This window comes from Eretmochelys imbricata, chromosome 7 (genome assembly GCF_965152235.1).
Source record: "Eretmochelys imbricata isolate rEreImb1 chromosome 7, rEreImb1.hap1, whole genome shotgun sequence".
Lineage (NCBI taxonomy): Eukaryota > Metazoa > Chordata > Testudines > Cheloniidae > Eretmochelys > Eretmochelys imbricata.
In genome coordinates, this window is record NC_135578.1 from 49618677 (window position 1) to 49634861 (window position 16185).

The 16185-nt window shown below is 43.4% G+C and overlaps 1 protein-coding gene across 3 annotated transcripts in view; it reads right to left on the reverse strand.

Annotated features, from left to right (window-relative positions):
• RBM6 (RNA binding motif protein 6) overlaps positions 1 to 16185 on the reverse strand; it is a 136616-nt gene that overhangs the window by 114618 nt on the left and 5813 nt on the right. The window contains exons 1-2 of one of the 3 annotated variants that reach the window (XM_077823076.1): positions 8837 to 8947; positions 3997 to 4108 (exon numbers count right to left, since the gene is read on the reverse strand). In XM_077823076.1, coding sequence (XP_077679202.1) covers positions 3997 to 4108; positions 8837 to 8912 — 188 coding nt within the window. In that variant the 5' untranslated portion in view covers positions 8913 to 8947. Of the gene's footprint in view, positions 1 to 3996; positions 4109 to 8836; positions 9063 to 16185 lie in introns of those variants that run through there. The other 2 variants (XM_077823079.1, XM_077823078.1) reach the window with 2 other exon arrangements.

Genomic DNA, 16185 nt, shown 5'->3' on the forward strand with positions numbered 1-16185 from the left:
AGGAGATTTCACCACCTCCCTAGGTAACACATTCCAGTGCTTCACCACCCTCCTCGTGAAAAAGTTTTTCCTAATATGCAACCTAAACCTCCCACACTGCAACTTGAGACCATTACTCCTGGTTCTGTCATCTGCTACCACTGAGAACAGTCTAGAGCCATCCTCTTTGGAACCTCCTTTCAGGTAGTTGAAAGCAGCTATCAAATCCCCCCTCATTATTTTCTTCTGCAGACTAAACAATCCCACTTCCCTCAGCCTCTCCTCACAAGTCATGTGTTCCAGTCCCCTAATCATTTTTGTTGCCCTCCGCCGGACTCTTTCCAATTTTTCCACATCCTTCTTGTAGTGTGGGGCCCAAAACTGGACACAGTACTCCAGATGAGGCCTCACCAACGTTGAATAGAGGGGAACGGTCACGTCCCTCAATCTGCTGGCAATGCCCCTACTTATACATCCCAAAATGCCATTGGCCTTCTTGGCAACAAGGGCACACTGTTGACTCATATCCAGCTTCTCGTCTACTGTAATCCCTAGGTCCTTTTCTGCAGAACTGCTGCTTAGCCATTCAGTCCCTAGTCTGTAGCGGTGCATGGGATTCTTCCGTCCTAAGTGCAGGACTCTGCACTTGTCCTTGTTGAACCTCATCAGATTTCTTTTGGCCCAATCCTCTAATTTGTCTAGGTCCCTCTGTAGCCTATCCCTACCCTCCAGCGTATCTACCTCTCCTCCCAGTTTAGTGTCATCTGCAAACTTGCTGAGGGTGCAATCCACACCATCCTCCAGATCTTTAATGAAGATATTGAACATAATGAAGATATTCATCAGATGCATGGAGTGAAAAATACAGTAAGCAGTATAAATATTACAGCACATGAAAAGATGGGAGTTGCCTTATTAAGTGGGGGGTCAGTGCTAACGAGGCCAATTCAATTAAGGTGGAAGTGACCTATTCTGAACAGATGACAAGAGGGGGTGAATATCAAGAGAGGGAAAATTACTTTTGTAGTGACCCATCCACTCCCAGTCTTTATTCAGGCTGAATTTGATGATGTCCAGTTTGCAAATTAATTCCAGATCTGCAGTTTCTCATTGAAGTCTGTTTTTGAAGTTTTTTTGTTGAAGAATTGCCACTTTTAAGTCTGTTACTGAGTGTCCAGGAAGATTGAAGTGCTCTCCTACTGGTGCTCTCCTACTGGGAGTGGATGGCTCACTACAAAAAGTAATTTTCCCTCTGCTAATGACAGGTTTCAGAGTAGCAGCCGTGTTAGTCTGTATCCGCAAAAAGAAAAGGAGGACTTGTGGCACCTTAGAGACTAACAAATTTATTTGAGCAATGCATCCAATGAAGTGAGCTATAGCTCACGAAAGCTTATGCTCAAATAAATTTGTTAGTCTCTAATGTGCCACAAGTCCTCCTTTTCTTTTTCCCTCTACTGATACTCACACCTTCTTGTCAACTGTTGGAAATGGGTAACATCCACCTTGATTGCATTGGCCTCGTTAGCACTACAAAAGTAATTTTCCCTCTCTTGATATTCACCCTTTCTTGTCAACTATTGAGAATAGGCCACTTCCACCTTAACTGAATTGGCCTCGTTAGCACTGACCCCCCACTTGATAAGGCAACTCCCATCTTTTCATGTGCTGTAATATTTATATTGCTTACTGTATTTTTCACTCCATGCATCTGATGAAGTGGGTTTTAGCCACGCAAGTTTATGCCCAAATAAATTTGTTAGTCTTTACGATGCCACAAGGACTCCTCGTTTTTTCTCCAGAGGTAGTTTCATAACATAAGAATGGCCATACTTGGTCAGACCAAAGGTCCGTCCAGCCCAGTATCCAGTCTGCCGACAATGGCCAATGCCAGGTGCCCCAGAGGGAGCATACCTAACAGGTAATGGACCAAGTGATCTCTCTCCTGCCATCCATCTCCACCCTCTGACACAGGCTAGAGACACCATTACTTACCCATCCTGGCTAATAGCCGTTTATGGACTTAACCTCCATGAATTTATCTAGTTCTCTTTTAAACCCTGTTATAGTCCTAGCCTTCACAACCTCCTCAGGCAAGGAGTTCCACAGGTTAACTGTGCGCTGTGTAAAGAAGAACTTCCTTTTATTTGTTTTAAACCTGATGCCCATTAATTTCATTTGGTGGCCCCTAGTTCTTATATTATGGGAACAAGTAAATAACATTTCCTTATTCACTTTCTCCACACCACTCATGATTTTATTTAGCTCTATCATATCCCCCTTAGTCTCCTCTTTTCCAAGCTGAAAAGTCCTAGCCTCTTTAATCTCTCCTCATATGGAACCCATTCCAAACCCCTAATCATTTTAGTTGCCCTTCTCTGAACCTTTCCTAATGCCAGTGTATCTTTTTTGAGATGAGGAGACCATATCTGTATGCAGTATTCAAGATGTGGGCATACCATGGATTTATATAAGGGCAATAAGATATTCTCTGTCTTATTCTCTATTCCTTTTTTAATGATTCCTAATATCCTGCTTGCTTTTTTGACTGACGCTGCACACTGCATGGACGTCTTCAGAGAACTATCCACGATGACTCCAAGATCTCTTTCCTGAAGCTACATCTAAATTACCAATAGGTTTTATGGGGATGAAGCAATCTGTCTCATTTTAGCCAAGTCTGACTCCCACGCATTTTTAAAAAACTTAAAAGGTAAACAGAAATAGAGCAAGAATCTTTAAAGAACAATCCCAAATCCTGATAAATCAGTAGACATCTCCACTTCGGTAATCTTAGCAAATCAAGTTCACCTTAAAGTTCACAAAGATAGAAGCATTCACCAATGGACATGTGAGATGACATATTTGAATTTAGTCAGATTATCTATGGATATATTGAAAGCAGTAATGCAAAACAATTATTATAACTTGGATCAAGGGAAAATAAATAATTCTCCAACACTTGAAAGAATTATGCTAGTTCATTTTCAATAGGAAAAAAAACCACCAGGAAAGCATCATCATCTAGAACCAGCCAGAACAGTATTAGTTCAAGGGTAAAATAAAATCACATACAGCTACTCATATATAAAGCATACAAGTAGGGAAATGACTTCTTGGCAATCTCTCCTTGTTACTGACTCAAACAGCAGAAGTATTCTCATTACCTCAGAACCCTGTGGGGTAAATTTCTGTTGTGAGGAAGTACACTCAGCAGATTCATTCAGGCTGGACAAATAAGTGAGTTAACAAGGACAATGAAAGAACTAAGTACTAGTGACTAAACAGTGAAATAGCCTAGCTCCTGATACCTCTCTTTTTCTAACCCCAAATTCCTGATATCAACACATGGTCTAAATGACAGCCAGAGGAATGTAAGCAAGAGAAACATTCCATTGTGTTGATACTTCTTGTTTGAGTGTAAGGACTGTTACAATGACATTCACAAGTGTCTCACTATTGTACATTCCACATTCTGAGCTGTACTCCCTTAGATTTCTCTCTCAATAGCGTGGAAGTACCCTAACCATTCACTACAAACAAGTGACCTTAAAGGCCGTGAAATTGCAGATATGTTTGAAACCAAGAAATGTTGAAACCAAGATCCAACAGGATCCACATGATAATCTTTAAAAATGCCTTAACAGCTTCTAGAGTCAAAGTTAGATGTGTATTAACACCTTAGCTAACAATGGCTACGTTAAATTTAAGTGTATGTTCAGCAAAGGTGCAAGGAGGAGAAGCAGAAATGCTAGAAGCAGCTATCTTTGCAGAAGAAATAACTAGCAGGAATTTACAGGAAGCTGGAACATTTTGTGTGGTAGAAAACAGGCAATTTGAGCCACTCAGAGTAGCTCCACAGTGGTCATATAGCTCACCCAAAAACAGTTTCACAATAGCAAGATGTGCAGTGAGTAATGACAAACAGTAAACAGAGAAGAGAGCTCCATAGCCCCTGTTACTTTCAACATTTCACATAAGAAGAGCCTTGAAATATAAACTCCAAATCCAAATGCTTACCGGAAAGGGCCCATTCTGTTGGCCGGCCGAGGGTCTCCCCACATCTTTCCCTGTCTGGCGGACTTCCAAAGATGGGTAAATTCCTTCCACAAACAATGACAGACAGCAGAACCTGTGGTGGAAATAGCATGACAATAAGCCTGTAGACATCTATGAAAAATATCATAGTTTAAACAAAGTTTTGTATATCTGAGATTCAGAAATATAAGCAACATGCTGCAGTGCAAGAACACATAAATGCAACAATTAAACTCCTTCTTTTACTAAGTTTATATGTCCCAAACTATTCAACTTTTTTTTTTTAATCAGATTGTCAGAATGGCAGGGGATAGTAATTTACGATTTATTTGTCATTAATACCACACTTCCCACCTACTGTGTATTCTAATTTACTATTCACATTCCAATTAGAAAGGAGAAAACACTCAAGATCTACAAATCAATAGAGCTGTAATTTAAAAAAAAAAAAATCAACGTACAACATTAATTTTTAAGCCAGGCACAATTTCTGACAGAAGCTCTTGGCTGGCTAAGTATGGAAACATTTCCATTCAAATGGTCTATCATAGTAGTTCCCAAACTAGGGGCGCCACTTGTTCAGGGAAAGCCCCTGGGGGGCCGAACCGGTTTGTTTACCTGCCGCGTCCACAGGTTCGACCGATCATAGCTCCCATTGGCTGCGGTTCGCCACGCCAGGCCAATGGGAGCTGCGGGAAGGGTAGCCAGCACATCCCTTGGCCCGCGCCACTTCCCGCAGCCCCCATTGGCCGAGAACGGTGAACCGCGGCCAGTGGGAGCCGCGATCAGCCGAACCTGTGGATGCAGCAGGTAAACAAATCGGCCTGGCCCACCAGGGGCTTTCCCTGAATAAGTGGCGCCCCTAGTTTGGGAACCACTGGTCTATCATGTTTATTGTGCTATCTAGAGGCACTTGGATTAGAAACAAACATCTTGCTCACAATTGGTTATATAGGCACCACAAAAGTGCACAGTTCTAATCGGGATGGATATATCAGAACACAGGTAGTCTCATTTGGATCTCTTTCCAGAGGCTACGAGAACATCCACAGCAAGTCTAGCCCCCTATTATGTTTCATTTCCACTTTAAGATTCTTCTTGTGGTCTGATTATTAGCATAACCATCGGATACATTCATTGTGCTAGAAGAAAAGTGTCTGCCAAAAAAACTTATAGGACTTGTGGAGAAGACCAGAAGAGGCCCTGACTTTAGCACCACCAGCATAGATAGCATCTTCCTCACCCCGACAACAAGACTAGTCTATAAATGCACAGCAGTCTTTTCTGGACAAATGGGCTGCTAAAAGCAGGAAGCCATGGCATGGAAAAAGGGGAACATGACTACAGAGGATGTATTGCAGGCTCCTGATCAACCCCAGGAAAACACAGAACCCTCCAGTGTAAGTGAAGAGTGTTCTACTTTGGATGGCTCATCATGACAGTTTTCAAAGTGGGAAAGATCAGGAAGGGGAAGAGTTAAAGGAAATTGAGAGTGCATATGATAATCACTTCTGAAAAAATAGAAAAGTCCAATGGTCTGTCTGTGGAGTTATCACAAAAGTTGGTACTAGCGGGCAGAGAGTAGGTTGTCTCTCACAGCTGACATACTTGCAGTATTGCATAACAAGTAGGGGCAGACAGAAGAGGGCACTACAGAAGTGGAACCGGAGAGGTTCCAAACAGCAGTAGTGGTACTGCTTAAAATTCCCATAGGGCTGTCTTTAGTGTTCCAGCACTGTATAGACAACTAGCAGAACAGAGCACAGCACCTGGTGAAGGACAAAGGTGATACTGGATATAAGATTATTTCAACCCTGAAACACATGGGTAATTTGTCCAACATATCAGCAGATGGCTAGCTATGGCTTTGACCTTAAACAGCTGGGTATCACACGTATGAAAAAACATTTCAAGGATATACATGAGGTGGGAGTGATATAGATACAGCAGCCTGAGTTAGCTGGAGAATTGCTCGTCAGCACTGCACAACGTTGTCAAGGCAAGCACATTCAGGGCAATGGACGCAGACAACAATCACTCCCACAGCCACCTAGAATGGAACAGCAGACACAGAAGTTTGAGAAAGGTCAAAAATACATCTCAAGAGACCCTTACTGACTTCTGCCTCTGAAAAGATGCTTCGCCCATGTGGAAGATGAGGATGTCCAGAAGTTGCTGGCTACTGTCAAATACAGGTCCAAGCAGTTTCCCCTCCCAAACGAAAAAAGGCTATGGTAGAACTTTATTGAGCAGCAAAGGATGCAACACAGCTGGCAACAGACAGCTCCAAAGGGCGTGGGGGAGGGGTGCATCAGATTACAGGCCCACTAATGCACAGCAGGTCAGCCTTAGCAAACTGATTTGCCAGCATGAGATACACTGCATGTGTCGTTTTGAGAAGCAGCATGCTGTCAGCAATGTATTGGAGGAAATGCATACTGTCATACAAGCGTGGCTGCTCTCCCACAGCTTTCATGGCCTCTGACAGAGGACAAAGCATGAAGCAGCAGCCTATGTCAGCTGTTTCGCATTCATATCCTGCTTCACACTCCCTCAACCAAGCAGCACCGGAGCTTCTCTGAGGGAAGTGAGCAAATGCTGATCTGGTAATTATATGGCCTCCATCACAATACTATTTGAGATCATCAATGATTAACGAATGAACAATCAACATTAATGAATTTATCCTATTACCCCTGTAATTTACATACAGAAAACTGAAGTGTAAAGAGACTATGTGACTGTGCCAAGTTCACACATGAAATCTCACTGAGCCAGGAACTGAACCCTGATCTCTTAAGGCCCAGTCTAGTACCCTAACCACACAGCCACCTCCTTTCTCCTCCTCCTTTTTGCCTGCACACACTTCAGCTGGTCTTCCACTGCATGTAATGTTCTCCAAGAGATTCAGATGACGCTGACTCTCTTGCCATCAGAAGCAGGAGATGGTGACACAACCAAACTGCATGCTCCATATGTTGCATCAGCTCAATAAGCACTGTGCTGCCCTCTGAGCTATACAATGCATTGTGCTGCACAGCTTACAGACCCAGAAAGACAGTAATCTGTATTTCATTTGGTCAGACTGGCCTCTTGAAAGGACTATGTGGCACCTAGAGACCAAGGCTTAACTAGCATTAGCTGGGTCATTGGGCTGATATGCCTACTAACGAAAAGTTCTGAGGTCAAGTTATACAGCCAGTAAAATGACAACATAACTGCAGCACAGGCCAAAAACACATTGCGCAAACTCAGAGGTAACTACCACCTCAGGAACAAGAGCACATAGTGACATATGTGAACTGCAGATTTAAAAATACCCTGGTTACCTTCCTCCTGTTGAGGCAAACACCCTACCAAAAGCAAAAATTAAAACATGGACCAAGTACATTCAAGGGGACCCCATCCTAAACTCTTGCAGCAGCATCCCACTCAGACAAAAGGGCAGTAGCAGCTGCTCATATGGGAAGACCAGGCACTGTGAAGCAGCCTGAAGGATTTTGAGTTCATTAACATTTCCCCTGCAAGATTCAAATGAAGCCATCACTTCACAAACAGCAGATGGCTACAGGATACAGTTGTAGTGGCTGCTAACACAGACCCTTATTATATTAGCAGCTCAAGAGAGATGCAGGGCAGGAACTCTTCCATGTAGCTGTCCCATTGCCTAGGCTGAACCCATTCCAGTGATTACTCCAAATAGCTTTTGGATACAGCAGGAGCTATGGACACTGGCCATTAGACCTCCCTCTACAAAGGCTACGTTGAGGATTTCATCAAAATTATTAAATCCCTGCTTCTGTCTAATTATCAAAAGACTGACCGCATAACTACTAGTAGCAGCTGGGAAAAATAGCCTCAGACAAGCATAACACAGGGTGAATAGTAATATGTTCTCCCCGGCATGCCCCATGCAAGAAACTAAAACCTGCCAACTGCCTTATGAAGAAAGCACACTTTCTACCTGGGGACCATTACCAACCAGTTAAACGGATGGGAGATGCTAGATAGCACAAGCATTCCCTACATCCCCTCAGTCATCAACTAGTGCAGTGTTGCCAATTTAGTCATTTTCCATCTCCTGTAAATTTGAGCATCCCCACTAATTTCAATTCCTGGGGAAAACATTATGATATTACCCTCAATGCCTGAGGGAGTGGCCGTTGGTGTAGTAATCCTGACCCTGCTAAAACTGTGATACAGCAGCATAGAATACTGTCCTGGGGGGAGAGAGAGCCAATGAGAGAGCAGCTCAGCTGGGGAAGCAGCTTAGAATTAATCTGAAGGGCGGCTGAGAGAGAAAACAGAGGAAGGAGAAGAATCTATATGCTGAGCTAGCAGAGAATAAAAGTAGGGAGTGAGAAGGAGGAAAGAAGGAAAATAGAAAAGTTTTCAGGTCAGGAGAAGAAGAAAAAAACAGACCTGGGCATGGAAGCAGAAACTTTTAAAGAAGGGAAGTAGAGGGAAATAAAATCTACCGATGCACAGGAGAGCATCAAGGGAGAAAAATGAAAAAATTTAAATGGTGAAAATGGGAATTGATCAAGAAGTTGTGTGAGATGAAAACAGATCCTGAAAACATTAAAATGGGAATGTCACCCACAAAGGACCTAAAGCACATGAACAGAGAGAATAACTGTTTGAACATCTATTGAAGGAACACAGTCCAAAGGCGCCTAATGGACAAGTAAGGGCACACTAGGTGAAGAAACCCAACTTGTAAATAAACATGGTGCAAAGAGGTACAATCACAGGAACACAATCTAAGGAGCACTCCAAGCCAAAAAGAAGAAAAGGACAGCAAGAGTGGAGCTGGACTTACAGCCAAGGAGAGGAAAAGTTGATTCTTCTCTGAAGTGACACAGGATATTGTTGAGTAATTGCTTTTGTTCTTGCATTTGTAATTTTGGTTGCTCTGGATTACAAATGGAAAGATTAATCTTTATTTTTTGCACACACTCTGCAAAAGGGTACATCTTCCAGAGCAGGACTGTGAGCAGAGAGCAGCCCTAAGGGTCTATTTACTGTGGACAGCAGCTGGTCCCTGCCAGTATTAAAGGGATCTTGAAATTACAGCCCTGCTGGCTGCTCTCCTTCTTGCCCTGCATTATATACAATGCTGAAGAGAACCATCATTCTCCCAAAAAGAAAAGGAGTACTTGTGGCACCTTAGAGACTAACAAATTTATTTGAACATAAGCTTTCATGAGCTACAGCTCACTTCATCGGATGCATAGCTCACGAAAGCTTATGCTCAAATAAATTTGTTAGTCTCTAAGGTGCCACAAGTACTCCTTTTCTTTTTGCGAATACAGACTAACACGGCTGCTACTCTGAAACCTATCATTCTCCCGAGTGCCTGGGCTCAACTTCCTCACACTAAAAGGGTGCTGATACCAAATGTCTCATTACCAGTAACTTTAGAGAAGTGAGTTTACACTAAGGGCTCACAGGTATTCTTGCCCTACACCTTTCTATCCCCTCCTATAACTCCTGATGTCATATGAACCTTCCGTTTGTTCTCTTTTCCCCCCTCCTCCCTCTTCTACAACTCAGTCTTCACTCTCCTCCACAATCTCCAAATGAAATTCTATAACGGTGGCTACCCTACTTTCACTGATAACTATCTTACGTTCACAAGAAGAGTGGTGTGAACATGTTAACTCAAAATCCAGTTTCTTGTTTGCAAATGCTATTTGATAGCGCCACTCTGGAAGCAGCAGGAGATGGTGAAATTACTTCCCAACACTCACGCCTCCCCCGCCCCCTCAAAAGCCCTATACTTGATTATTAAACTGCTCCGCACATAGCAGTGGATGTTGCACAGCTCTGTCAGCTTTGGTAGAGTCCAGCTGACATGAAACTGATGAACAGGCACTTGTACTCAAGTTTCCAGTTATACAAGTTTCACTAAAATATGAGAGGTAGAACCAAGCACCACCAATCCATTCTTTTTGAGAGCCTTTATAAACAGAATCCCATGTATTCCACAATTCCACAAGAACTGAATTCACCTGTTGCCACAGAACTAAGCACCAGAATCTCAGCTTTCATTTTAAAAAAGCATTTCTAGTCCTTACTGTTGCGAAGATAATTTAAAAATATGACTCAAGGGTAACTAGAGGATTATATACACTTTTTTGCTTCTGTAGACTGAGTCCATTGCACATACCAGGTTCCCCTAGTGCCATCCCTCCCCCTCCCCAGGTGCTGTGTACCCCTCATTCCTCCTCCTCCACGGCAAGGGTTTCATATGCCTCCCACATTTTCCCCTTGCCACATACCAGGCACATGTCCTTCATGTCACCCTCACACTATACCATCTCCCCCTTCTTCCTCCACGCCAGAGGTTCAGTGTGTTCTAACCCACCCCCCACATTCTCCCCATGCCAAGGTCCCCATTTCCCCCTTCTCTTCATGTCATGAGCACTGGGTGTGCCCCCATTCCCTCCTCTCTACCACCTCTTTCATTTATTTGGTTTCTGTTTCTGAGGGAAGTCTTTAAGGATGTCCACATTTTTAGAAACTGTATTGGGAGAATCAGCACAGCTGAGATGGGTGAGTATATTATGTTGGAATGTTTTGATGACAGCCAGCAACTAGTTCTACAGACAATTACAGAAGTGATTGAAGCAGTTGGGTCTGCTAACCAGAAGCCAGAGGCTTCATGTGTCCCACATTTTCCGCTTTCCAAGTTTTTATCAAAATCAGAGTTCTGCCTGATGATGCTTAGAACAGTCCCTATGCAGTGGTGTTGTAGCCATGTTGGTCCCAGGATGTTAGAAAGACAAAGTGGGTAAGGTAATATCTTGTATTGGACCAACTTCTGTTGGGGAGAGAGACAAACTTTCGAGCTACACAGAGAACTTCTTCAGGTCTGGGAAACGTATTCTGAGTGTCACAGCTAAACACAAGGTAGAACAGATAGCTTAGCATAAGTAGTTGGCACATATTCTAAGATTCCTTTCAAGGCAAAGAGGCCTGTTAACACCCATATAGTGATAGGGCAAAAAGGGTGGTTAGTGGGTTACACGTTGTTGTAATAAACCATAAACAGTCCCTGAAACTTTGGAATTGAACTGATAATGGCCTTCAAAATTTATCAGACTGAAAAATGCCATCAAATTGATTGTCAGACCTCACTTTGCTTGGCCAACCAAAGTACTGATACCCTTTTCAGAACGTACAGAGCATCAAACAACAGCTTTAAGAGATGAGAACATTCCCATTCATCTCAACCAGAGCCATGTAGACTCTGATTCCTTGGCCATGGCATATATTTATTTATTTGTTTGTCTTTTGAGATGCCACAAAATTCTGCATTTTTGCTTCACAGTTTCCCATTCTGCTGTAGCCAGGTGCTCATCAATGTACTTTCTGTCTCCCAGACTGCAGTGGCCTTTTGGTTTCTAGTGTTCCCCCCAGGGGAAGTTAAGTGGATTACAGTGAGGACGGCATCCATGGCTACAGGCAGCAAGAATTTGGAGAGCCAGAGCTCAAGTCCAATGGGACAACCAGAAGCTGGGCTGCCTGGAAGGATAAGCTTCTGAAGCCAGGCCCCTCCACCCTCGGCATACACAGGGACAGAGGGGAGCGGTGCTTCTGAACCAGGCAGACTGCAGGAAATCGTAGGAGCCAAGGCTTGTGGAGTGGAGCCAGGCCACCTGGAGAGCACAACAAAAAATCCTATCCTTAAAAATATCAATGAACTTTACACCAAATAGTATTGTCAACTGTGAGCCATAGCAGTGCATGTGAAGGGGATAGGGATGCAGGATATTACACAGTAATAAAAAATATTAATGTTAAGGAATTTAGGATTGTGCCTAAAAATTTAGTCCAATTATTCCAGAGTCCTGATTTATAACTCCTTTAAAAAGAGCAGCTATCACTCCAACTACAACGAACATTCAGGAGGTTCCATCTGAACACAACAATATGGGACTCAAATATAAAAATTATAAACACTACGTTACTTTATTCTCTTCCCTCCCCCACCTACAAAGTGCCCCCCAAACTTCCTAGTGGAGACACAGAAAAGGGATCTCTCAAGGGAAGGAGGGGAGGATAGATGACCCTTTTGAGGCCCCACGAGAGAATGACAAATGGGCCAGTGGAAAGAGGGAGTCAGTGAATGGACCAATGGCCCTTGACTCTCCCAGTGGATGGGGGGGGCGGGGGGGGAGGAGGGCAGGACTGATAGCAACCTGTCCAAGACACTGCTCCTCATGCTCACTCTCCCTCCTTTGCCATTACTGTAAGAACTTCCTCATGTGAACATGAACCATGTGATGCAATTACAAAAAAAGTGAATATTCTGAGGTGTTGTGATGCTTCTTGGGGGTACCCAGGGTAGGTGGTAGTGAGGTACCTCACAACTCTTGGTGTGAGGAAGGTTTGGGTCAGCTCCCCAACTCCAGCCGCCATGGCAACCAGCCCTGCCCTCTAGCAATCACAGGCCCGGCTGTCATTCTACAATGACACATCTGGGTTAGGAAATTGCATGTAAGGCCATGAATGTAGGGCTGGGGCAGGGGGTTGGGGAGCAGGAGGGAGTGCGGTGTGCAGGAAGGGGCTCAGGGCAAGGGGTTGGGGCGGAGGAAGTGTGGGAGGAAGCTTAGGGCAGGGGTGCAGAGAAAGGGACAGAGTGTGGGAGGGGGCTCAGGGCAGGGAGTTGAGGTTCAGGAGGGGTGCGGCAGGGGGCTCAGGGCAGGGGGTTGGGATGCGGGATCCAGCCCGGCACCACTTACCTGGAGCAGCTCTGGGGTGGCAGTGGTGCACAGTGGGGCCAAGGCAGGCTCCTTACCTGCCCTGGCCCCATGCCGCTCCCGGAAGCGGCTGGCACCATATCCCTGCGGCCCCTGGGGGAGGGTGGGGGGCAGAGGGCTCCGCACACTGCCTTCACCTGCAAGTACCTCCCCAAAGCTCCCATTGGCCGTGGTAGAGACTGACAGCTCACGGCCCCCCTGAGGGGTCCAGACCCCCAGTTTGAGAACCCCTGGACTAGATGATCATGTTGGTCTCTTCTGACCTTAAAGTCTATGAGGCAAACTGACAGCATACATTTCTCACTCAGACTTACAGACTGGCTGTAAAGCGCTGCTAGGATATTGGGTGAGGTAGATACGAGGTTATTTTATTAATGAAATCTATGCTCTATAATGCATGTTATGATTTTATTTTACACTAGGGCTGTCGATTAATTGCAGTAAACTCACACAATTAACTCAAAAAAATTAATCGAGATCTAAGTTTCCTGTAAGCTGCGCAACAGGCTATCAAGGGCCACACAGGCAGGGAGAGGTGCCCCTCCCCCAGCCCCACTCTGCACCACCAGAGCTCCTGCAGCCAGGATAACAGCCAGGAAGAGGCACCTCTCCCCCGGCCCCACTGGAGACGCCCTCCCCAGCCCAGCTCCACCAGAGCTGCCACAACTTTGGAGAGGCACCCTTCGCCTGGCCCAGCCGAGCCAGAGCTGCCGCAGCCAGGGAGAGACAGCCAGAAAGAGGCACCTCTCCCCCAACCCCGCTGGAGCTGCCATGGCCGGGGCGCCCCTTCCCCTCCCCCAGCCCAGACCAACTCTGCTGGAGCTGCCACAACCTGGGAGAGGAGCTCCTCCACTGGCGGAGCCAGAGCTGCTGCGGCCATTGAGAAGCACCTCTCCCCTGGCCCGGACCCAAGCTGCTGTGGCGAGAGAAGCTCTGTCCCAGCCTTGAGTCCCCTCCCGCACCCCGAACCCCTCATCCCTGGCCCCACCCCAGAGCCCGCATCCCCATCCAGAGCCCACACCCCCTGCACCCCAACCCTCTGCCCCAGTCCTGAGCCCCCTCCCACATTCCAAATCCCTCAGCCCCACACCCACCACACATCACCTCCATATTGGTGCACATTACAAAATTCATTCCCCACATGCACATAAAAAATTAGAGGGAACACTGATCACAATTTTAAAAATTAATCGCAGTTTTAATCACCCTGTTAAACACAACACCAATTTAAATTTATTCAATATTTTGGAAGTTTTTCTACGTTTTCAAATATATTCATTTAAATTACAATACAGAATACAATGTGTACAGTACTCACTTTATATTATTTTATTAAAAATATTTTCACTGTAAAGATGATAAACAAAAGAAACTATTTTTCAATTCACCTCATACAAGTACCATAGTGCAATCTCTTTATCGTGAAAGTGCAATTTAGAAAGGTAGACTTTTTTTGTTACATAACTGCACTCAAACACAAAACAATGTAAAACTTTAGCGCCTACAAGTCCACTCAGTCCTACTTCTTGTTATGCCAATCACTGAGAAACAAGTTTGTTTACATTTACAGGAGATAATGCTGCCAACTTCTTTTTTTACAGTATCACCAGAAACTGAGAATAGGCATTTGCATGGCACTTCTGTAGCCGGCACAGCAAAGTATTTACGTGCCAGATGGCCAAAACATATGAATGTTTAGGCCACCATTCCAGAGAACATGCTTCCATGCTGATAACGCTCGTTAAAAAAAATGCATTAATTAAATTTGTGACTGAACTCCTTGTGGGAAAATTGTATGTCTCCTGCTCTGTTTTACACCCGCATTCTGCCATGTATGGTAATATCAGTCTTGGATTATGACCCAGCATGTTGTTTGTTTTCAGAATACTTTCACTGCAGATTTGACAAAATGCAAAGAAGATACCAATGTAAGATTTCTAAAGATAGCTACAGCACTTGACCCAAGATTTAAGAATCTGAAGTGCCTTCCAAAATCTGATTGGAACAGCATGCTTTCAGAAGTCTTAAAAGAGCAACACTCCAATGCAGAAACTACAGAACCTAAACCACCAAAAAAGAAAATCAACCTTCTGCTCGTGGCATCTGACTCAGATGATGAAAATGAACATGCGCTGGTCTGCACTGCTTTGAATCGTTATCGAGCAGAACCTGTCATCAGCATGGACACATGTCCTCTGGAATGGTGGTTGAAGCATGAAGGGACATATGAATCTTTAGCGCACCTCGCACATAAATATCTTGCAAAGTCGGCTACAAGAGTGCTATGTGAACGCCTGTTCTCACTTTCAGGTGACATTGTAAACAAGAAGCAGGCAGCATTATCTCCTGCAAATGTAAATAAACCTGATTGGCTGAACAAGAAGTAGGACTGAATGGACTTGTAGGCGCCAAAGTTTTGCATGGTTTTATTTTTGAATGCATTTATGTATTTTTTGTACATAATTCTACATTTTTAAGTTAAACTTTCATGATAAAGAGACTGCACTACAGTACTTGTATTAAGTGAATTGAAAAATTCTTTTTTTTACAGTACAAATATTTATAATAAATATAAAGTGAGCACTGTACACTTTGTATTCAGTGTTGTAATTGAAATCAATATATTTGAAAATGTGGAAACATCCAAAAATATTTATATAATAGCATTTTGTTATTGTTTATTTGCAGTTAATTGCAGTTAAACCTTCTAATTGCTTGACAGCCCTATTTTACACATAACCTTTTGAATATTTCTATTCACTATTACTCGAATCTCTATGCTTTGTTAAATAAACATACCCTTGATTTCACTATAAACCAGGGTGGATTTGATTTAATTCACTAGTGAGGAAGACTCAATTTAATCATGGATTTCTACATAAAAGTGCATTCTTGTTGGCGGTTATAACCTTAATACATATTCTTCACAACTCAGAAATAGATGTAAGTTTTATTTTTAGAAAGTACGCACTATACATTTTTAAAGTGATTTATTTTGAAAACTTTTCAGATTAGTTTTACAGCTATACCAGAAAATGAATGATTGTTTGGTTATTTCATTAACCAAAGATAACTGAAGCAGATATTTATGAAGTCATTGGGAGATGAACTATCTCCAATTCAACAGGTTAATCATTAATATTTGGAGAATTTTCTTGCCATGATGTATTAGGAGGAGAACATCACCAGACAGACATTTAAACTGTTTTATTTAACTAAAACAACAAACTTAGGTGTTCTGGATTTTTTTCTTCAACAGCAAACCTATGATATTTTAACAAAACAAGCATATGAATTTTTGAATTTAGTTAAACACTGAAGTGTTTTTAAATCAGGTTTGTTTTTGTTAAAATTCTTTTTAACTAAAATAGTTAAATGAATTTAAAAAAAAAATTATATTGAC